At 42.1% G+C, this 24,684-nt stretch overlaps 1 protein-coding gene across 8 annotated transcripts in view; it reads right to left on the bottom strand.

Moving 5' to 3' along the window:
• The window catches only part of PLS3 (plastin 3), an 80,889-nt gene that overhangs the window by 35,789 nt on the left and 20,416 nt on the right, over window positions 1–24,684 (bottom strand). For 2 of the 8 annotated variants that reach the window (XM_035007549.1, XM_035007567.1), the window contains exon 2: window positions 1,374–1,454. In XM_035007549.1, the coding sequence (XP_034863440.1) occupies window positions 1,374–1,446 (73 nt within the window). In that variant the 5' untranslated portion in view covers window positions 1,447–1,454. Of the gene's footprint in view, window positions 1–1,373; window positions 1,455–3,875; window positions 3,960–8,935; window positions 9,047–10,148; window positions 10,560–14,409; window positions 14,572–17,096; window positions 17,190–24,684 lie in introns of those variants that run through there. The other 6 variants (XM_035007518.1, XM_035007541.1, XM_035007532.1 and 3 more) reach the window with 6 other exon arrangements.

The raw sequence follows: 24,684 nt of genomic DNA, 5'->3' as shown, positions 1-24,684 counted from the left end.
TTTCTACAGAGTAATGAGATTTAAAAAATCTTGCAGCCAAGAATTCACCTGCTGTTTTCTCGTAATCAATCTTGTATCAGACTGGGTAGTACTCTTTGTTACAGCAGGTAGCATCTATGGCCAGTTAACAGATTGCATTTTTTTTTCATACACACACAGAAAAGTGTGTTAGATTCAGGCCTATCCATTTTTTTTTTCTACTTGGAATTCTGATGCGATTGTGAACAGTCACTTTGGCTGGATGGGGGCGGTCATTATTCTTCCCAAGGTAAGCTATAACTTACTAAATGCCTTCACAGACAATGCCGGCCATGAATGTATGGGAGTAGAGATGTACTCCTTACTTTTCATTAATGAGATTTGCAACACAGGTCCAAGAGTTAAGTCTGATTTAAATAACAAATTATGATCTAACTTTATACCTTTTAATCAAGGAGATACCAAATAGTAGTTTGCCTCTCTAAGCCCGTGTTGACTCATGTGAGTACATGCATCAATGATCAGTTCTCACCCTGTTTTCTTACTAGCTTCTACTGATTTGATCTGAGCAATGAAATTTGGAATGTAAATACTATAAACCGCTTCCATCGCTGCTAAATTCTAAGACACATTCAATGAGGTTTAAGGAAAAACCAAATGGCGTGCTATGTCTTCCCATCTAATGCTGATACTAGAACGTAACGTGGGAAGGCAGAACGGGCTGCACTGTCCAAAGGCACAGAAGATCCATGAAGAAGGCAATAAAGCCAAGCCAATGGGGCAAAGGTAAAACATCATCTAATCATCATCTAACATTTTCAGGGGTCACACACCCCTCTGAGAATATGGTGAAAGCTCCAAATCCTCTCCTCAGAAAAATATGATACACAATACAATAACAACACAAAATCTGTTCAAAATCTTCAGGAGCCACAGCAGCCCCCCGCCCCCCCCATTAAGGACTGGTACCCTAGACTAAAAACCTTTGACCATAGTAGACAGATGTAATTAGAAATAATAGTTTAAAGTGTAGCTTCTAAAACTTTATCCCAGGGACGCCTGGGTGGCTCAGTCATTAAGCGTCTGCCTTCGGCTCGGGTCATGATCCCAGGGTCCTGGAATCGAGCCCCACATCGGGCTCCCTGCTGGGCGGGAAGCCTGCTTCTCCCTCTCCCACTCCCCTGCTTGTGTTCCCTCTCTCGCTGTGTGTCTCTCTCTCGTCAAATAAATAAATAAAATCTTTAAAAAATAAATAAATAAAACTTTATCCCGTTGATTTTAACTACCTTGCCCTAAGATTAATGATTAACCATTCATGTAATTTTTTAGAGAATTAACCTTCATTAGGGCAAAAGATGGCTTTAGTATAGTTAAAGCTATAAAAAAATACTTACCAACTTTTGCAAAGGCCTCTTTGAGTTCATCAAGCTCATCTTTGGAAATCTGAGTGGTAGCCATCTCCTCCATTTAAAGATCTAAGGAGGAAACCAAAAAGGTTTAAGACTGAAAGATTTTTGTGATGATTATAAGTATTCCTGTGAAATTCTCATCTCAGAGATAATTTAAACAGAACTGCGAACTGCTAAAACCATCTCAATACGTTCCCATATTTATAGCTAACGCCATAATAAAGAAAACAAACACATGAGAAATCATTATTTACCAAAAGTTATTCAGAAAAAAAATATAGCTCTGGATTGTCCTTTCAAGGACAAATTCTTACAAAGGAAGAACCAAGGTACTTAGCAATGACAGGAAAGAGATACATAATAGAAATCTGTGGTTTTTCATGTTAAAACTGAAAGTCCAAATTTTGTGACCAAAGATTAAGGGAATATGTAACTGCTCTATTAAGCCCTATCTCTCTTTTTCTGTCTTACTGGCTACTTCCATTTCTTCCAGCTTTATTGAGATATAATTGACATATAATAGTGTGTAAGTTTAAGATGTATAACATGATGATTTGATATACTAGTATCATGAAATGATTTACTACAATAAGGTTAGTTAGCACATCCATCACCTCACATTACCATTTTTTCCCATTAAGTCACTTAAAAATCATTCAGTGTGAAGGGGCGCCTGGGCGGCTCAGTCAGTTAAACGTCTGCCCTCGGCTCAGGTCATGATCTCGGGGTCCTGAGATCGAGCCCCAGGGGCTCCCTGCTTAACGGGGAGCCTGCTTCTTCCTCTCCACCACTTGTGCTCTCTCGTGTTCTCTCTCTCAAATAATAAATAAAATCTTAAAAAAAAAAAAGAATACAATATTCTTGATTTTGCCTCTTGGCCTACAACATTTATGATCTGGACCTTTACAGAAAAACTACTGAGCCCTGCAATAGAGAAAGGAGGTCTGTTTCACAATGGGTAATCCCCAAATACAAACTCATCAACAATTTCTGGACAAAAAGGCATGAAAATGATTATGCATTCTCTGGGTTTGGTTGGGTTTTTGTTTTGTTTATTTTTTTTGGTTTTGTCTTTTTCTCAATCTTTTTTGAGGACTTTACTTTTATAGAACACTTTTAGGTTCACAGCAAAACTGAGCAGGAAGTACAGAGATTTCGGCCTCACACACCCCCTGCCCTCACATGCACAGCCAACCCCGTTATCAACATCCTCCTTTGCTACGATCGAGGAATCTACACTGACACATCATTCTCACCAAAGTCCATGGTTTACCTTAGAGTTCATTCTATGGGTTTGGACAACTACATGATGACATGGATCTACCGTTACAGTCTCAAACAGGATAGTTTCACGGCCTTAAATGTGTTCCTCTTTCAAAAAAGTACTCTATATGTTAAATTTCACGATCTATACGAAACACAAACTCTTTGAGATTGCGTATTTACCCCTTTTAGATATTTTTGTTTTTAAAAAAAACTAGTCACCAACTCATCAAGAGAGAGCTGGGCCACACCTGTCTTTCTCACAGCCATAGTTGTTCTCTCTGAAACTTGTCACAGTCCCAGGCACACAGTAAGGCACTCGATATAATAGTCCTTTACTAAATTCATCCATTCAACAACTGTGTGCCAAGCTACATTAGATAAATTCATATTTGTATTAATTCCCTGGACCCTGACAACAGCCTTAGGAGGTAAATATTCTCCTCTTTTTTCTTATAAGAGAACTTAGGTTCAGAGGGACCATGAAACTGGAATTCAAACTCAGCTTTCTCAAATCCCCGGGATGTTTTAAATCGACCATATGATACGGTAATTAGCTATGTTTCCACCACAATGCAATACACATTTCTAATGACTGGTATTTTCAAAAATTAAGTAAAAAGACCTTTATTTACTTATTTATTTTTAACCATTTTATTTTTTATTAAGTAAATCTCTACCCCCAACGTGGGGCTCGAACTCACGTCACACGTTCCACTGGCGGGCCAACCAGGCTCACCAAAAACAGACTTTTATCTTTTTTATTTTATTTTACTTTTTAAAAGATTTTATTTATTTGAGAGAGAGCTAGAGAGAGAGAGAGAGAGCATGAGCTGGTGGGGGAGAGGGAGAGGGAGAAGCAGGCTCCCCGCAGAGCAGGGAGCCCGATGCGGGGCTCGATCCCAGTACCCTGAGATCATGACTTGAGCCGAAGGCAGACGCTTAACCGACTGAGCCACCCAGGCACCCCCAAAAAAGACTTTTTTTTAAAAAGATTTTATTTATTTATTTGAGAGAGAGAGAGAGAGCATGAGAAGGGGGAGGGTCAGAGGGAGAGGCAGACTCCCCGCTGAGCAGGGAGCCCGATGCGGGACTCGATCCCGGGACTGCAGGATCATGACCTGAGCCGAAGGCAGTCGCTTAACCAACTGAGCCACCCAGGCGCCCCCAAAAAAGACTTTTAAAAAACAAAACAGAACTTGCTTCTTCATAAACTTTTCTTACCTATGATGTTAAAATGTCACTAAAGAGGGAAAAACTTCTCAGTAGGTAAGTTGGGTAAATCACCTTTCAGAGTAGTCTGAGGCTCTATATGGTAAAGAAAGATCTTCAGTTAGATATGGAGTAGGCATTTTCAAAATTAAGAGTAGAAAGCTACTTTTCATATGTTAAACTGTAATCTAATGGCAGTACTTTAAAAAAGTATCCTTTATTTTACTATTACAGTGTTTAACACTTCTGATTACAAACATACTATATAGGATTCACTACAATTTTCTTTATATACATAAGTAGTCATATTTTCTTTTCTTTTTTTAAAGATTTTATTTATTTATTTGACAGAGAGAGAGCACAAGTAGGCAGAGAGGCAGGCAGAGGGAGAGGGAGAAGCAGGCTCTCCACTGAGCAGGGAGCCCGACGTGGGGCTCGATCCCAGGACTCTGGGATCATGACCTGAGCTGAAGGCAGAGGCTTAACCGACTGAGCCACCCAGGCACCCCAGTAGTCATATTTTCAATACGAAATTATTAACCATCCTCATGAACTATACCATGTAGAACAATGGGACACAAAGTCTGAAAGTGAGACCGTCTCAGAAAATCCAAAACATGTGGCCTCTCCTTTGTCTCTAAAGGTCCTTTACAGTTTGAGCAGTTTGTACATCAGTAATGATCTAAAGTATATGAGTTTAAAAAAAAAGAAGACAAGTGATTTTATTCTCATACTACCATATTCCCCCCCCTTTATTTAAAAAAGATTTTATTTATTTATTTGACAGAGAGGGACACAGCCAGAGAGGGAACACAAGCAGGGGGAGTGGGAGAGGGAGAAGCAGACTCCCTGCTGAGCAAGGAGCCCGATGCGGGGCTCGATCCCAGGACCCTGGGATCATGACCTGAGCCGAAGGCAGAGGCTTAACTTAATGGACTGAGCCACCCAGGCACCCCCCTGTCTAACTGTCTTAATGAAAGCCTAAAGTGACTTCTTTTACACTGAAGGGGAGCAAAATATACCACCCCAAAATATGCCTCTTTGGCACACTGATTATTTTAAGCTGGTTATTTTTAAGAAATAGCAAACACTGGTGAAGCGCTGAAAACTGAGAAGTTAACCTTTTGTATCAAATATTTACATTCATAAGGGAAATCTCCATTTGTCAGAGTGTCTCCCTGCTCTAACAGGAAGAGAATATCTAAATCTCTAGAAAGTCTTATTAATGGAGGAAGGCACAGTCTTAAATCTGCATTAACAAGCTTACTGTTGTTTACTGTGCTTTTCCTGGTCACCTCCCATAACTGACTCCCCACCCCCAGCATCTTCTTTTGTCTTTAGCTAAAAGTGGTATTTAAGGTGGTGGCTTCACCCATTTTAGGGAGTTACTCAGTTTTCCTGGGTCTCTCCCATGGATACAGGAGGTATGCAGGTTATTAAACTATTGTTTTTCTCTTGTTCTGTCTTATGTCCATTTAATTAGACCAGACAAAGAAGCTAGAAGGGCAGAATAAAAATTGTTTTCTCCCCAACAACACCTATAACTCACAGGAGACTTCAGGAGGCACATCCAAATAAGAATAAAAATAACTGGAATATGCATATATCCCCCAAACAACATTTCTAGGCAAGTTGGTCCAGGATAACAGAACAGTTGAATTTAGGAGTCTCTTGCTTAAACTCAATTTCATTTATTTATAATTATTTGAAATAAATGCTCCCCTGAGGCACCTGAGCTAAATCTAAGAAGTACCAAGTCAAATTTAAGAGCCTCACAATAGATGCCTTAGTTGATAAAAGTCACAGTTTTTTTTTAAAGATTTTATTTATTTGTCAGAGAGAGAGAAAGTGCGCACAAGCAAGGAGAGCAGTGGCAGAACGCGGCAGAACAGGCAGAGGCAGAGGGAGAAGCAGACTCGCGGCCGAGCAGGGAGCCCGATGCCAGGCTCCATCCCAGAACCCTGGGATCACGACCTAAGCCGAAGGCAGACGAAACGCTTAACTAACTGAGCCACTCAGGCGCCCCAAAAGTCACAGTTTTTAAAGTTGCTTATGTAATGCAGGCCTTTTCCCACATGAATAAAAAAAGGTTTTTTTCTTAAGACTACTAGTAGGTATTTGACGGTATCTTTAAGGAAATTAAGCAAATTAAGTATTAACTTGGGGGGAAAAAACAGCACATTTAAGTAATTTATTTATTTATTTATTTTTTAAAAGATTATTTATTTATTTATTTGAGAGACACAGTGAGAGAGGGAACACAAGCAGGGGGAGTGGGAGAGGGAGAAGCAGGCTCCCTGCAGAGCAGGGAGCCCGATGCGGGACTCGATCCCAGGACCCTGGGATCATGACCTGAGCTGAAGGCAGTCACTTAACCAACTGAGCCACCCAGGCGCCCACATTTAAGTAATTTAGTTAAGACTGCCCGTAGGTCTTTAAAATGCAGATTTTAAAAATGAAAATCTTACAAGTTAAAATTACAGGCGCTCTATTCTTCTTCATGGGGCATTCATTGCACTCTAGGGCCTTCTTCTCTTAAAGCAACTAAAACATCCTAGACTGGAGCTTAGGAAGCAAAACCGAGGATTTGACATCATCATTGCCCTGTACACGGGCAACAGTTGTTCCTCACCCAAGGTTGTAGGGTGTTACAATGGCAGGATGGAAAGACTTGAACGTGGACTCAGAAAGCATCAAGCAGGGTCCTGGTTTTGCTCTTTCCTAGCAGTGTGTCCATGAGCAAGTTTACTTCATCGGGCTCTCAGTCGCCTCATTTGAAAATAGCAACAATAATACCTCCTTCCCCAGGGTCCTCATGAAGATTAAGGATGGCTTATGTGAAGGCACACTGTAAGCTAGAAAATATTATACAGTAACTTCAAATCCTTAATGAAAGAAAATGGGGAGAGGCACCTGGGGTGGCTCAGTCGTTAAGCGTCTGCCTTCGGCTCGGGTCATGGTATCCCGGGGTCCTGGTATCCAGCCCTGCATCAGGCTCCACGTCAGAGTCTGCATCTGCGTCTCCTTCTCCCTCTGCCCTCCAGCCCCCACCCCTGTTCGTGCTCTCTCTCTCAAATACATAAATAAAATCTTAAAAAAAAAAAAAAAGAAAATGGGGGAATAAATGAATGTCTAAGTAGTTGTGAGAGGCTATATAAAAATAGGCGTAAGTTCTAGTAAGAACCTTTTAAATGGGGTGTATGGAAAGTTTTTCCATTTGCCCTATAATTATTGACTCCAGAGTATAAAGATGTCCTGTGTACATAAAAATTATAAGCCTTTAGTCAAAGTAATTTAAGAAGGATGGGCCCCACGAAAACCTGTCAGCCACTTTTCACCCATGACTCAATCTGGCTCCTTCATTAAGGCCAGTTTCTAACTACAACTTGAAGAGTGGCCAGGAGATACTCTCACAAATGCAAATTTTACTTTAAATATTTCGGGACCACTTTTAAAAATCACTAACAGTTTGTCAATATAATCATATTCTTCCCAATCTGCACTTTTTTTTCATTGGCGATCAAAAGTAAAAGGTAAAGAGGTAAAAAGTAAATTTACTTGCTGAATAAAAGTTTAACTTCAAGTTCACAGTATGTGATTGACAGGCCAAAAGAAAGTCTGACTTTTGAAATACGTCCTTTTCCCCAGTCTGTCTTCCCACAAAAGTGAATTTTATTTACAGGGGAGAGAGAGAGAGAGAGAAAGAGAGAGGGAGAGAGAGAGAGAGAGAGAGAGAGAGAGAGAGGGGAAGCGTGCTGATATTAAAAAAACAACAACACAGAAATATATTTTCCTTCCATTTAAATGTAGCCAAATGAAATACTAATCAAAAGTAAAAGCTCCCAGGGTCTCTGCATTTTTCTGAATTTTCTCATCTGCAAAGCACTTTGATCTGTCCCAAATTCTGTTTCCTCCCTAGCTCCTCTGCCTGCCTCCTCTATAAAGGGAAAGCTGCAGGGGGAAAAAAAAAAAAAGAAAAGAAAACAACACAGATCCTCTCTCTCCCTAAACATCTGAGACAAAGGAAAACAGATTTTCAAAAAAAGGGAATAAAACGAAAAGCAAACAAAACCTTGTTTGTTGTTTTTTTTCATAAAAGGATATGGTGTACGACTGGGTCTGAATTCAGGGCGTCACCCATAGAGAAATCTTAGGCCAATGAAGTCATCCCTAATTACAGAGTTTGACTAACAATGCAGCAATTATGAAACCACTCCGCGGGCTCATTTAACTACACTCAAACCCTGAACACAAATCTTTGCTGAGAAAGGTGTGCGTACAACTGACTACCTGAAACTATCAGTCAAAAATTCTGAAAGGTATTTGATGGGAGAGGAGGAGGGGTGCCTGTTTTCAGCCCCTACAGCGATTCAGTGGAGGCATGCAGCCGACTGAATAATCTATTTACTAATCTCTGTCATTCAGCAGCACGTGGGGCGGGAGGCAGGGCACACACGCTGGGAAACTCATCCGTGGATAATCGGGAGTTGATTATGAACTCTGTACTTCTTTTTCTGGCAGCTGAAAGGGAACTACAGGAGAAACACCCGGGATATTCAACCAGAGGCTTTATCCCAGCCACTAGCAGGCCAGGTAAATACTACTGGGGAAGCGAGGCTGGTTACTTAAATCAGAGATTTGGCAACACATATTTAAGCTCGCATAGCCGCCACGAAGGAGAGAGCAACAAAGGGTGGACAAAACATGGAAGAATACGTTGTTTCACAATAAATGAAAACCAAACCAAACCAAACCAAACCCCACAGCCACGGCTAAGGGTGAATAATTCAACAGCGGTCAACAAGAAGGGGTGTATTTGTCACCTTCCTTTGTCCAAATCAGGCACTGCTCCGGAACACCCACACTTCACATACTTACCTGTACCGACAGAAACTGCCACCCTGTCTCCTCCCGAGTCGGGTAAGTCAACAGCACTAGTCTCCAGGTCACATGGGTGTTCAACACCGAGCTCGAGCTCACCGACTCTTCCCATGATTACTCAAGCTCCACACCTGTACTTCCAAGTGACTTTCTACAAGATTTCAACTTGACTGTCTACCCTATATACTCACTTATTCGTTTATATCCAGGCCTTAATGGAAGGCTTATCAGTGGGTACCAGGCACTGCGTCGTGTGCTGCACAAGTAGGGAATTAGGACGCAAAGTCCCAAGAGCTTACTGTCTAGTGGGAGAAACAGAAAGACAAAGACAATACTAGTGAGAGCCGTGGGGGTCAGGAAAGGTTTTCCAAAGAGGACTTTTGAACTTTATCTTAGAACCTAAGTAGGAATTCCTCGGACAGACATCACTGATGAAGGCCTTCTAGATACAGAGATGTGAAGAGAAGATTATATTCTGGAGGCGGAGAAATGCAGTTGGTTGGAGCACTGTGCCTGGGATTTAGGACAGACATGATTGGGAGCCGAAGGTCAAGGTCCACTTTAGAAGGGCTACACTCAGGGCGCCTGGGTGGCTCAGTCGGTGAAGCGTCTGCCTTCGGCTCAGGTCATGATCCCAGGGTCCTGGGATCGAGTCCCGCATCGGGCTCCCTGCTCAGCGGGGAGTTGTCTTCTCCCTCTGCCTCTGCCCCTGCTTGTGCTCTCTCTCTCTCTCTCTCAAATAAATACAATCTTAAAAAAATATTTAGAGGGGCTCCAGTCAAAATCTGGACTTGACCCTCTGGTCCAAGGGTGAAGGAAGCTGAGTGAGGAGGATTCCAGGCAGGAAAGTCTAAGTGTCTACACTGAACTTCCTGCTGCATTAGTTCCCATTTTCAGCTATCTCCCCTGCCAAATCAGGTGTCACTTTCCAGTTCCCCACTTTGCTCTGTCTCCAGAGAAACAAAGGGAGGGCAAAGTAAATAAGCAGTCTGGATTCTTCCATCATACCCCTGGATCACCTCATGTCTGACCTAGTCCAAAAGCCTTTGAGTTGGTCTGTCTCCAGTCTTGTGTCCCTCCAAGGTGATCTTCACACTGCTAGCTCCCTGGAGAGAAGACCTACGATCGATTCTACAAAACACAGGGTCCCGCCTCTCTTGCACGGCATTCAAGGCCCTACGCGGTTCTGTATTGAGACCTGCCTATCTTTCCAATGTCACTTCCCATCACGTGCACGGCCCCCTCGACCCACGCTCTAGAAAGATCCCATTTCCCAAGCAGGCCACCGTTTCCTACCCCCTGTTCCTTCTCCTCTGTGCCTCTCTCCGTGGAATGCTCTCCACCCATCTCCTAACCTAGCTCTGCAAAAGCTTCTTTGAGGAAGTCTCTTCAGATTGAACCCACCTGAGATCACAATCCTCTCTGCACAGGACTGGCTGCGTTTTCTTCTGCAACAACCAGCGCAGGGTTCTTTCAGGCAGCTCTGATTTTAAATATCTCGTTCTACCGTCGGAGCCTACGTACCAATGTTTGAGTGGGAAAATACAGTCACCACAAGGATAGCATTTATAACAAAGCTCTTGGATGGAAGGGGCCATATCCCATTCATCTTCATATTCCCAGCCCTGATCACAGTGCCTACAGAGTAGGTAATGATAATAATTAAGATAATATAATAACATACCATTGTAAGTTTACATTACAGCTGACATTTACGGAGGACTTATTATGTAGGTGCATTCTGTGAAATGCTTTATATACATTATGTACGTTATGTCTCAGAAAAAACTTTATAAACCGGGTGATACTGTTATTCCCATTTTGCAGACGAGCAAGTGAGCTCAGAGAGGTTGGGTAACTTTCCCAAAGTCACACAGCTCTTGAGAGGTAGAGCCAGGCCTCAAACCCAGGTCTGCCTGCCACTAAAGTCAGTATTCTCAACCATTTTGCTATGCAGCCTCCCGAACAACAGCTTATTGAATGAATTTATTTCCCCAACAAGACTATAACCTTATTAGAGTGGAGATGCAGCTTACTTATCTCTGTATTCACCACAGCCCTTAGAATAATGCACAAACACAGTGCATTTTCTTTCTCTTTTTTAGAGAGAGAGAGACAGAGTGCATGCAAGTGGGGGGGGAGGGGCAGAGGGAAAGGAAGAGAATCTCAAAAAGGCTATACACCCAGCGCGGAGCCAGATGCGGAGCCAGATGCGGGGCTCGATCTCACAACCCTGAGATCATGACCTGAACTGAAATCAAGAGTCAGACTCTTAACTGACTGAGCCACCCAAGTGCCCCGACAAAGCATTTGCAATACATATCTTCTGAATAAAAAATGGCCCCCAGCTAGTGCCCACAACCATGTCGATCATGTCCATCCCCTTTTAGGAAGCTATCATTGCTTATGCCTAAAACAGCTTGTCTAATCTCTGCCTGATATTCAGGTCCTCTAGAGCGGTCCTACTGGACACATCTAATCAGTTTTACATTTCAACAAGACTCACAATTAGCTTTTTGATCACAATTATTCTCCTGAGCATGTCCTGTTAACTCCTACATCAGTCATTACCTTTTGTTTTATCCTGTCCCTCTTCCTCTTTCCCTCCCTCCCACTAAGGACTCCCTCTCCTGTATCCACCTCTCACACTTACAATGCCCTCCTCATAATTTTTCTTCTCTCCCTATCCAAATCCTATTCACCCTTCAAGGTTCAGCAGAAGCCTCACCCTCTCCCAAAGCATGTTTCCCAGTGCCTCTGCCCCCTGCCGCCCTTCCTCTTCAAATCCCACAGGCTTGAGAATCCTGTAACAAAATCTGGCAATTTCATTATGGCCTTCCTCCTCTAGTTATGTTAGAGGATGTGAGGACCGCCTGGCTGGGACATCCGTTGTCCTACTTGATTCAGTTCACCTGCCTCCTCCACACAGCTCCTCAAACTTGCTTCGAGAATAATCTTCCCCAGGAAAAGAGATTCCTTCTTTGACTAAATAGCACACAAATGCTTGTCTAACTACTTGCTCTGCTGGTCTCATTTTGAGACTGTTTGTATCTCAAGAACAGCGTCGGAACTCCGTCTTCCTCTTCTGTACTCCCACTAAAACTGGGTAGAGACATGGCTCAAAAAATATTCCAACTGACTGCAAGGTTTCGAAGGTTTGAGTGGTAATTCCCAGCATGCCCAATATCCAATGACTACTGAAACCGTCGTAGGGAACAAGAGTCTAGGGTCGTTACTTGACTTTGCCCAAGACGCAAGGCTGCACAGCAAACGTCAAATTAAAAGACTGTGGGTGAAGGTAATGAACTACTGTTACCGTAAAAGCAAAACCAAAGAGGCTACACATTGCTTTGTGGAAAGCAGGCTCATGCCGATTAGAGACTACACAAGATCCTTGAAAGGCTCCTAACAAATGTGACCACGGTCCTGAGAAATATGCAGTTACCAGAAAATGTAGACAGTGACTCCTCTAGCTAATACCAACTTGTTTTTGTTACTTAAAGGATAAGGGGGTTCACTTAATCCTTGAGCTGAAATCACTAAAACGGATTGTGGAAAACATACAGAATACACGAAACAGGTTCAGTAAAGACTATATACTGTGGAATTCTCAAAGTTCTTTCTTCAGAACATTCATGTTAAACGGGTGCCGACAATAAGACAGGCCACACTTTGAAAAAGGATACCAATGTTTCCCTTCTCCTGTGGCCCATTCCTTCCTCCGTCTGACAGGCCTGTGCTTCATGGGATTTAAAGATTTTATTTATTTATTTGACAGAGAGACAGCGAGAGAGGGAACACAAGCAGGGGGAGAGGGAGAGGGAGAAGCAGGCTCCCCGCGGAGCAGGAAGCCCGATGCGGGGCTTGATCCCAGGACCCTGGGATCACGACCTGAGCCGAAGGCAGGCGCTCAACCAACTGAGCCACCCAGGCGCCCTAGTGATTAGTTCTTAAACTTAACAGCTGACTTTTCTCAAGGGGCAAGGGGTTTGGAGTCTTTGTGCATTTCCTTTTAGAAAATTTCAATGGAGGGGAGCCTGGGTGGCTCAGTCGGTTAAGGTCATGATCTTGGGGTCCTGGGGTGGCGCCCCGCATCCTCCCTGCTCAGTGAGGGGCCTGCTTCTCCCTCCCCTGCTGCCCCTCCCCCTGCTCATTCTCTCTCTCTAGCTCGCTTCCACTCTCTTTCTCTCAAATAAATAAATAAAATCTTTAAAAAAATTTCAATGGAATCTTGGTACAGGAGTAATTGTGACAGCTTAAGAGGTTATGTGCATCTTTCTAAATTTAATGATTTGTTGCTCTGAAAGTCAAACAAGTGAGTCGAACTCTAAATGCCCTCATGCATCACAGGTTCTTGGTCCTGAGAGTTAAGGAAAGGTTTGAGCAGAAAGAAGTGGTGATGGATGTTACTGTCGATTATTCCAGCAGTTCAGCATTATTACAAATTGCTACAGCCACAAACGGGTAAAACTGAGCAGAGGACATGGCTAGATGACCCCAAATAAAACTGACAGCACTTTCCCATGAGGCACAGTTGTATATGCCGTTAGGTTATACGGTATTGAGGACTTGAGAGTAAAGCAACTGGCTGATGGAACATAAATCTGGCTATATTTAGCAACTACGCTTCTATAATTCATTTGGATTAACATAACATGAACGCAAGAGTATATTACTTGAGGTAAACAGAGTGTATCATTTCAGGGACATTTGGGAGGTGACCTGAAAAACCTCACCCACTACTTCCATGACAAAGTAGGTTTCAAACTCCAGATCGATGGAGAAATGAACTTTGGAAGGCTCATCAGGGACTGAAGGCTGACTCTACCCTTTATCCCACCCCACGTAGCTGCCCACCTACAACAGCAACTTTGCCTTGGAGGTCGCGTTGAATGTTTAAGGAGACTTAAACATTAGCTTACTATTTAATGTGACGGAGACATTGGTATCTCCTGCAGATATGCTGCTCTGACAACCCTTGAGATGCAAGAGAGAAGCACAGAGGTTTTATTAAGAAGTGCAGGGAACGGGGCGCCTGGGTGGCTCAGTTGGTTAAGCGACTGCCTTCGGCTCAGGTCATGATCCTGGAGTCCCGGGATCGAGTCCCGCATCGGGCTCCCTGCTCGGCGGGGAGTCTGCTTCTGCCTCTGACCCTCCTCCCTCTCATGCTCTCTCTATCTCATTCTCTCTCTCAAATAAATAAATAAAATCTTTAAAAAAAAAAAAAAAGAAGTGCAGGGAAGCAGAGATGGCTGTTACTTGGGAAGTCATGCATAGCAACTGCATAGCGTTAATTAAACTAAACTATGTTAGCCCTCTTCTGACTTCTCTAGTACCTACAAATAATTAAGCCATCTCAAATTCTCATTTGCATTGTTTTGAAGATTCTATTTATTTTGACACAGAGAGAGAGAGAGAGCGCACAAGCAGGGGGATGGGGAGAGGCAGAGGCAGAGGGAGAAGCAGGCTCCCCACTGAGCAAGGAGCCCGAGGCAAGGCTCGATCCCAGGACCCCGAGGCAAGGCTCGATCCCAGGACCCCGGGATCATGACCTGAGCTGAAGGCAGATGCCCAACCGACTGAGCCACCCAGGCGCCCCTTGTTTGCATTATTTTAAAGGAGATGCACCACAGAGTCCTAGTTGCTAACCACTAACTCCCCTTACCAATTCCTGTAGCTCCGCCCCCTTTCATTGCAGGATGACCACCTACTCCTCTATTTCTTCCACCAGTCTGGGAGCTCCTTGAAAGCAGGGCTGGTATCTTCTTTGACTTTGTATCTTGGCTCACAATAAGCACCCACCAAACGTGTGTTGAATAAATAAACTCTGATGGAGGCAAGTAGGGAAAGTGAACATCTTTAAACACAAGGCAGACTAAATAGTTGTCTCCTGTGCTTTTAAAAATGCATATTCTATTAGAGAAAGCTGTGAACAAAACAGTCACGACAAAATAATGTTCCTGCATTCTTCACATGCAATTGGCCTATTAGCATGCTTTAGCTATCTACTCTTGTTTAATGCTTCAAGATACTACAAAAACTACTCAAGATGTTTGCAGCCTGTCCTTTGAATTTAGCTGAAAGTCAAACAGAAAGGTGTTTTTTTTTTCCAGAAACAGTTTTTACTTGTTACAATGTTGACAATCAAGTAGCACATTTCACCTTTCCAATAGTACACATTAGGCACAAATCGTGCTTTGACAAACCTGCAATTTATAGGTAAAAGTAACGTTTGGAAATAAATGTAAATTGCCCCAAACTAAATTTAGCTATACTTAAATGTTTTATGAAAATTTCCAATAAACACAAAAAAGAAAATAGTACAATAAACACTCATAAACCCACCACCCAGACTGTACATTGATCAGGATTTCCCTGCAACCTGCTTCATCTCTTCTCCCTTTTCTGTCACTTTCCTGAATTATTTTAAAGCAAACCCAGACATCTCATGATTTTGCCCTACATAGCTCTCTTAAGAAATGAGTTCATTTTCTGGAAATACCTCTATTCTATTCTCGAATCCGGCATAAGCTAGATTCTAATCGATCTTTTTTTTCAAGTACCAATATCTATGAGTCACTTAAACCCCAAAGGGTGCCCAATCATGTGTCATTTCCTGGAGGAATATCAAATACTTCCATTTAAAGTAAACGTTTCTTTCTTCTTTTTGTACTTAATAAAAAAAAAAGGAGATAAGACCTTAAAGTAATGGCTATTTAAAAATAAGTTAGTAACTTTTCCAATAAAGGAAACATTCAATTCAATTTAGTCAGACTGAAGGCATTCTTTACATTCTTACCAGTCAAGAGTTTTACAGATATTTCACATATGTCCTAATCATATTCTAAAAGCCCCTTTCTCTGTGATGAATACCATATCAAAGCCAAAGATAAAACAACAAAGTGACACCTCTCCTTCTCCTACCAAAAGCCAAGCTTGTATTAACTCCTTGGATTGAAACAGCACATTCTCCTTTACAAAGGTCGAAGCCTGTCTATATTTCCGAAGTAAACATTGACACTTTCCCCAAATATCTGAATAATTCATGAAAAAATACATTTGCGGGGTGCCTGGGTGGCTCAGTCATTAAGCGTCTGCCTTGGGCTCAGGTCATGATCCTGGGGACCGGATCGAGCCCCACATCGGGCTCCCTGCTCGGCAGGGAGCCTGCTTCTCTCTCTCCCACTCCCCCTGCTTGTGTTCCCTCTCTCGCTGTGTCTCTCTCTGTCAAATAAATAAGTAAAATCTTAAAAAAAAAAAAAAAGAAAAGAAAAAGAAAAAATACGTTTGCTGCTAAAGAAATTAACTAACCTTCACATCCGAGGGGTATTGCCCTTTCCTAGGAAAATTAACATTGAAGCCAAGGCCAACCTTCAGGTGTGTGCGTGTATGTGTCTCTGTGTGTACTAGACCCACACACATACACACACACACATCACAAGGCAAGATCAGACTAGTTAACATGCTTCAATTCAAACCAAAATATTAGGATGCACAACTCAGAAATCACTAGAGATACAATTTTAGCTTAGACTTTGAGCTAAGCTGAAAGCTATTTGTTAGTATCTAAAAGTGCCTCCTGCAATGTTACATACCCTGCTTCTATGTTCTCAAATATAGTACTTGTTAATTGAGAAAACACTTCTTACTGCATACACGCATCAGAGTCGGATATCTAGCTCTGCTGAAACAAGGAGAAATAAAACATCTATGATCACCAATGGATGGAAATCCCTGACGAGTTTGTGGGCACTGGAAATCACCATCACTACCATGTCACAATAACAGCACCAAAATTTCAACACCAATGATTTTCAGGTATCTTGTAAAATATAAACAGACAGTAACACAACTTTGTCACAAGTCGTTTCATAAGAGCAGAATACTGGTCTAATCATAACCTATTCTGTCATGACAGCTACCTCATCTTTTCCACAGAATTTTGAAAAACCATTTACGGATCAAAGGCATCAAAGGCATCTGAAATTCTACTCCCCCCGCCCCCCAGATATAAACTAATAGTTTCTGCCATTTAAACCTCTGAGCCTCTAACGTGATAGACACAGGTATATAATTAAGATTTCAAACGCAATTTTTAGAAAGTACAAAGTCCCTAGAATATTCCCCAAATAATGAAAAGGCAGAATATAAAGAGATAATTTTAGATTCTAAAACTTCAAAAATCTTCTCTTATATTTGGTTCTCCTTGAGTAAGTAACGTTTAGAATGCATCTCCAAATGCTTAACTACCCAAATACATAGTAAGAATCTCAAGCTTTTTAAATAAATTTCTGCTTAAATATTCAGTCATCGAGAAGTTAGAGCCTAACAAAATAGTATTAAAATAGTTACCCTTCTGCGACGAGAGCAAACCTGTTTCTTTCTCTCTAGCAGCACTAATAGAAGGAACCTCCCACGCCCAGAAAGCCAATCTGGAAACCCAACATTCTTCTTACAATTACAACTTTGGAGAGCAAGTCATAACACTTCCTGCTAGAAAAAGAGAACACCCTGACAAAGGAATGATACAATGCTTACGAATCACCTTCCTGACAGCCTCGTGGTATTCTGCCAAATATTAATAAATTCTAACTTTACGAGATGTAGGGAAAAGTTAATTTTTTTTTTTAAATTCCAGCTCCACTGAAATCCTGCAAGAACACAAGGGAATTTAAAAGTTGGTTCAGGTCAAATAGCTACAACCCACATACCTATTTAGAACTTGAACATTAGCCAAGTAACCTGCTTATTTTAGAACACATGGAACCAGCTTCTCCCCAGTGCCCAAGTCACTCGTCCATAGGAAAGTACATTACTTAGAAAGGCAAATGAACGGTCTCGGACTACTTGCGTTCTCTATTGTTCATTTCAGTCTATACCTATTCATGCCTTCATACAACATTTATGCTCCATACACTAGTTGTAGCATTTATTGCCAAGGATCTAGGTCTTGTTTTCTTTTGAAAAGGTCAGCTATTGAGTGTGGGAACTGTATTTTCTACAGGCATGGCACATAGGAAGTAAGCCAATACTTGGCTGAACTGAATAATTTTCTATTCAGGGGCAGTACCACAGAGTAGTTAAGGGCTGTGTGAGTCCTTGGGGAAGTTGCTTAAGCTCCTGTGCCTCTATTTTCTCATCTAGGGAGGGTAATAGTAACGACCTCAGGTAATAGTCACTATCTTGTATGTTTGTTGGGATGCTTAAGTGATCTAGTATGCGTTCAAAATTGAGATCATATCCTGGCACATGGTAGGCATTGAGTATGTGATAATTGGTAGTCTTCCTACTGAAATTTGCTTTTAAACCAATCGAGCAATTCCAGTCAGTCAATTGCTAAATTAAGCAAATGGTTCTCTGAGTGCCTTTTAGGGGAGAGAAGAGAAAATCCATAGGGGTGCTGTGCCAGGCTCAAGAGACCATTTCTAATACTGACATGGGGCAAGTCGATCATTTGAAAGGGAAGGGGCACAGCGCAAGCGTCAGGGTCTTAGGAGTCTGCCAGACTTGACTTCTGCATGACCTTGCACAACTACTTAGCTTCTCTGAGCCCTAGGTTCGTATCTATATAGATCGAGCTAATTCCACATACTTCACAGGGTTACTATAATGATTAAAGAATGTCTGGCTCCAGCGAGGTGCTAAGCGGCAGACATTATTATGATCTTTCTGGGATATAACATGCATAATACCATCTGCCCTATCTACCTAATACGAAGGACAGTGAGATCAGAGACACTCCAGCCCCCCCCCCTTTTTTTAAAGATTTTATTTATTTATTTGAGAGAGAGAGAGAGAGAGCACCAGCCAGGGGGGAGCGGCAGGCAGAGGGAGAAGCAGGCTCCCCGCGGAGCAGGGAGCCTGACATGGGGCTCGATCCCAGGATCTTGGGATCATGACCAGGGCTGAAGGCAGACGCTTAACCGTCTGAGCCACCCAGGCGCCCCACTCCAGCCCTTTATAAATAATCGAAGGCAAACCAAAGCATTTTCTGACAACATATTGAATTCTCAAAATAAGGAGGCAACTCCGACTGCACTCGCTTGTAAAAAGGTTCAGGGTATTCTCCTGCCCTCATCACTAACTGCCATTAGCGTACCCTGGATTACATTTTGTCTTTTTTTTTTTTAAGATTTTATTTATTTATTTGACAGAGAGAGCAAGAGAGCAGTAGGAGGGTGAGGGAGAAGCAGGCTCCCCGCCAAGCAGGGAGCCCGATGTGGGGCTCGATCCCAGGACCCTGGGATCATGACCTGAGCCAAAGGCAGACGCTTAACCATCTGAGCCACCCAGGCGCCCCTACATTTGGTCTTCTTAATGGAAGCACTTTATTTCATCAATCACAAAAACTGCAGGAAATATCAAAAAGCAACAAATCCGGAAGAGAAGGAATATAGCGGCAGGAGCCAGAGGATGTGTTTTTCCATCTGTCTCCGTGGCTGACTCACTACGTGAAGCCCCTTCAACGTTCTGGAGTCTCGACTTCTCCATTTGTAAAAGTGAGCACAGCATTATCGGCCTGCAGCCTGCCAGGGAACACAGGACATAGTAAGTATGTCTGGAACACTTGGAGCCAACCGGAAGGAAGGACATACATGTGCGTATTATCATGCATTTTACAGAAAACTGGGGGTGCAATTGCCTCGGGCAAGGTGACAGTATCCGCCTTAGACCCGAAATGGCGGGTTTTCCCAGCCTTACCTTCTCTGCCCCACACTTGTCCCGTCCAACCACTTAGATGGGTCTGTCTCAAGGGCTATGGACCTCTTCAATAATAATGCTACCTGGGACCAGCTTCCCTTGACCTGCCCTTGGCCATCTGGGGGAATGCGTCTCCTTTCTAGCTTAGTGAACTCTAAGGCTAGTCTGTGATCACAGGGAGATCCCGTCAACACCCAGTCCCTGGTTTTAAAGTCTATTGGCAACATCGCAGAACTCAGGTAAACTGCAAAACCTCGTGAGGTTGTGAACGTTCCCGGGATGGATGGATGGATGGATGGATACTCCCTTCAAAAAGGCCCATCTTCTCCGGAGGAATTAGGAGGCCATTTTCGAAAAGACGCTTCTACCGCCTCAGTAACTGAACCAGTTTTAGTCTGCGGCCCATTTTGTAACCTCAGTGTCTCATCCTCTAAGTTATGTGTGGGTGTGCAGGGCCGGGGTGGGGGGGGGGGCGTGTTGGTGCGTGTGCCTGCGTGTGACTCTTGTGTGGGAACGGAATCTCTGCTTTTACTGTGGGTAGTGAAAGTTGGTGTGGGAACAGAAAATGGCAGGGGTTGTGGAAGACGTTCCACGTTTTTTCTAAGCAGGCCACACAATGAAAACCACATTGGTGCCGCATTCCAAATCCACCATGATGCACACTCAGATGGTACAACCAGATCCATAAAGTGAAAAGCTCACACACGCGCACCTGTGGACGGACACACACACACACACACCCCTAAGGGTAGAAAGGAAGGAAAGAGGCACACCCAAAGTTGCCTGAGAGTTTCACAGATGTATCAGGGTAACTCTCATTCAAACGTCATGCTCTCCACCACACCCAGTACCGAGTATATTCTTTCCATGTGTGACATATAACACTGACCTATTGTCCTCTAATGAAACACAGTTTTACCCATCTGCATGCCTTATAAGGTGAACAAACAAATAATAACACTCACAGTGAGTGAAGCTTCAAAGCAAAGGGATCGTGCAGAGGTTACAGGCAGGGAACGGCTACTGTATTTTGGACAATATTGGAAGGTTTAGGAAATTTATACTAGGAGCAGTTATTAGGTACACGAACTTCCTGCAGCACGGATGTGTCCGCTTTAACAATCAAGTGTGTCTGGCTTATGTTATCATTCTTTTCATATTTGAGGCGGACATAAGCTACAAATATATCTTCATTATTTCGGTATTCCAAGGGATGTCTCCTCAACAGTAAGGATGTATTAGCTCCGTATTTGTGTAACAAAGTAATCAAAACCTTAAAATAGGATGTCTTATTATTACACATTAAATTATATACTTTGCCCTAATGCACTAAAACAAAAGGTTGAAATACATAGAAGGTAGTTGTAAGTGTTTGAGTCCTCCAAAAATTGTCAGCTGAACTACAGACAAGTCAAGGAACCGATTTAAAAGACATCTGTTGTGACTACAGTTAACAATACTGAAATGTATATTTGAAGTTTGCTAAGAGAGTAAATTCTAAAAGTTCTCATCATAAGAAAATCTAACTATGTCTAACTAACTATGTGAGGTGTTGGACATTCACTAGCCTTTTTGTGGGGATCATTTCACAATGATGTGAAATGATCGATACATACATCGAATCATTATGTGGTACTCTGAAATTAATGCAATGCAATGTTAATGTCAATTACATCTCAATGACACTGGGGAAAAAAAGCCATCTGTGTTCCGTTCATAGATAGTAAAACCATACAAAGGAACAACTCAGATGCCATACACCTGTCTATTCTGAGGGTCTCATTCAAAAAAAAAAAAAAAAAAAAAGAAGGAAAGAGGAAAGAAAAGGAAACAGGAGAGGAAAAGGGAAAGGACCAGAAACAACAAAAACTCAATGATTCCTAAATTTTTGGTCTCAGGACCTGAGAACCCCAAAGAGCTTTTTGATATGAGGGTTGGATCCATCAATGCATTTATCATATTAGAAATTACAGCTGGGAAAATTTCAAGGTATTTATTTGAAGTAACAATAAACCATCACATGTTAACATAAGTAACATCTTTAATAAAAATCACTAGATTCCCCCCCCAAAATGAGTGGAAAATGTATTGTTTACATTTTTGCAAACTGCTTTATCATTTAACTTAATACAAAGACAAGTGGATTTTCATATCTGCCTCTGCACTCAATGTTGTTTTAGGTTCAAGTGTATTCAGAAAATATGGCCTCGCACAGATACATTGTTGAAAGAAGTATTTTAAGAGCCCTTTCAGATAATTATGGATATTCTTCCTTATAATGCTACACCGAAACTTGAGAAGTGGTAGTTTCTTAAATGTTAGTTACAGTGTGGAATTTGATACCATACAGATGAATTTTTCCTACTCTGTTACATTAAAATCCATTGGTCTCCCATGCACATTAAATGGGCCTTTTAAGGGTGCCTGGGTGGCTCAGTCGTTAAGCGTCTGCCTTCGGCTCAGGTCATGGTCCCAGGGTCCTGGGATAGAGCCCTGCATTGGGCTCCCTGCTCCATGGAGAGCCTGCTTCTCCCTCTCCCACTCCCCCTGCTGTGTTCCCTCTCTCTCTGTGTCTCTCTCTGTCAAATAAATGAATAAAAGCTTTAAAAAAAAAATGGGCCTTTTACCCATGCCTGATTTTGTAACATCACGCACGGGTCATTTGGAACAATACTGTTTGACTAATGCAGATCTTCCAAATGTTGTCCCACTTCATTTTACAATATCTAACAAATCACTTTAATTAAAAACACCACTGATCTCAGAAAAATCTATGTATTGACACTTGATGGCTGATGCAAGCTTTCAAAACTTTGAATTTTTGCTTGAGAGCTCTAATTTTATCCTTGGCAACAAATACTCTCAGTTGTTTGCCTTGTAGTAACAGGCACACTTGGTTCATTTTTAAAAGTTTTTAAGTAATCTCTATACCCAATGTGGGTTTGAACTCACGACCCCGAGATCAAGAGCCGCATGCTCTCCCGACTGAGCCAGTGAGGTGCCCCTCACTTGGTTCATTTTTGATAAGATATCTGCCAAATACTCAGGTCTGAATAATCAGTTAGTGTGTCATTCACTCTTTCAGTAAAAACAGTTTTCTATTTTGAAAAGATGCGGCTAATTTAGCTTGCAACTCAAACAACTGCACACGTACTTTTCCTCAGGACAACCAGTGTCCATCCAGCAGAAAAACTTTAAATATTAAAAGATATATGCCCAAGAGTTCAGAGTTAATAAAATTAATTTTTCCTGCTTCATTAAGGACATTCATAAATGAAAGCCATGTTGTAGGTCTGTAACTCTAAGGGTATGGGGTTGAATTTCGTGACGACTAATATAGGGCGGTGCCGCTGCTTTGCGTCTTGCTAAGGCACCAGGTAGTTTTACCACCATTGCTTTGGCACCTGTGGTGCAAATGTCAACAAAGATGAAAAAGCAAGTAACATCTTAGTATCAGTATGCAAGTAATTTTGATCCCCAAGGGCCCGTAGGCCAATGCGTTTTTAGAGAACTGGTGCTTTATTTAGTAACATTTCTCATGAAGTCATCGAATTTTAGAGAGACAAAACACATAAAGCGTGTAGGGTTTTTTTTTTTAAGATTTATTTATTTTAGAGAGAGAAAGAGAGAGCATGAGCAGGAGGGGCAGAGGGAGAGGGAGAGAGAATCTGAAGACTTCGCACTGTGTGTGGAGCCCGAGGTGGGGCTCGATCTTATAACCCCGAGATCACGACCTGAGCTGAAACCAAGAGTCAGATGCTCACCCGACTGTCACCCAGGCACCCCAGGTGTGTAGGTTTTGACAAGAAATTTCAAAACTGAGACTACAATTACCAGAATTGCATGGATAGGTTTTCATGCGAGTTCTGTGGCTGCTGAATTATGAAGAAAATTAATGCATTGATATCAATTCTGAGGGGACCATTATACAGCTTATCCATTCCAAGCCACATTTTGCAGAATGAGGTTCATGTCTGTACGACATGAATTTATCATGATAGTGTAGTTGAGAAACTTTTAATAAATTTTTAAATTAAGAATGGCAATATATTTGTTACAAAATTGTTTCAAAATACCCAGCTCATGGGTGGCAAATCAGATTTTTCTTCTGATAAACAGTTAAGTGTTTCTCTGACATAAACTAAAACACAAAGAAAGGGTTTGAAAGTTAAAGTCTGTGTGAAATGCATAAAGTATTACTATATTAAAATATTAAAAACTAAGGGCACCTGCCTGGCTCAGTCAGTGGAGCATGTGACTCTTGATCTCAAGGTTGTGAGTTCAAGTCCCACATTGGGCCTAGAGCTTACTTTTAAAAAATAAAAATAAAAAAATAAAATATTAAAAACTAGGTGTGCTGTGGGGCGCCTGGTTGGCTCAGTCGGTTAAGCTTCCGACTTTTGATTTAGGCTCAGGTTGTGATCTCATGGTTTGGGATGGAGGCGCATGTTGCATGGCTCTGTGCTCAGCAGGGAGTGTGCTTCTCCCTCTCCTTCTGCCCCTCCCCTCACTCGCACGTGCACTCTCTCTCAAATAAACAAATCTTTAACTAAATAAATACATAAAAATTAATTTTTTCATTTTATTTTTTTAAAGATTTTATTTCTTTATCTGTCAGAGAGAGAGACCACAAGCAGGGGGAGTGGTAGGCACAGGGAGAAGCAGGCTCCCCGCTGAGCAAGGAGCCCGACGTGGGGCTCGATCCCAGGACCCCAGGATCATGACCTGAGCCGAAGGCAGATGCTCAACCCACTAAGCCACCCAGGCACCCCAAAATTAATTAATTAAAACTAGATATGCAATAGTACTTATGGATAATATATGGGGTATTTTAAAGTAAATCCCAAACAACAAATAAAAAGGAAGGCGAGAGAAAAGATGAAATAAGAACATCAAATTTTGATGACTGTTAAAGCTAGGGGGGGTGGAATTCACATATGCTATTTTACTTTGTATGTTTGAGAATGTCCATGAAAATACACAAAATTCCATGTGCTTAGAAGAGAGTATTCAGTACACTGGCAAGCAAAAATAAAATTCCTGCCTCATATTCATTCACTGAGACAAATATCAAATGAGCATCCGCTCTGTAAAAGGCACTGTGCTTGATGGCATCAGGAAATATAAAGGCTATGAAACATGCCTTTCACACACAAAGGGCTCACTCAGAGCATCGGTGTCCATATATGTCATGAATTCCCTAAAATGGTTATAACGGCATCTTATGCCACAGCCATCC

Source organism: Mirounga leonina, unplaced genomic scaffold (genome assembly GCF_011800145.1).
Source record: "Mirounga leonina isolate KUSES-001 unplaced genomic scaffold, KU_Mleo_1.0 Mir_101664, whole genome shotgun sequence".
NCBI lineage: Eukaryota > Metazoa > Chordata > Mammalia > Carnivora > Phocidae > Mirounga > Mirounga leonina.
Note: the sequence above shows the minus strand (reverse complement) of the source record. Positions and strands in the feature narration are given on the sequence as shown.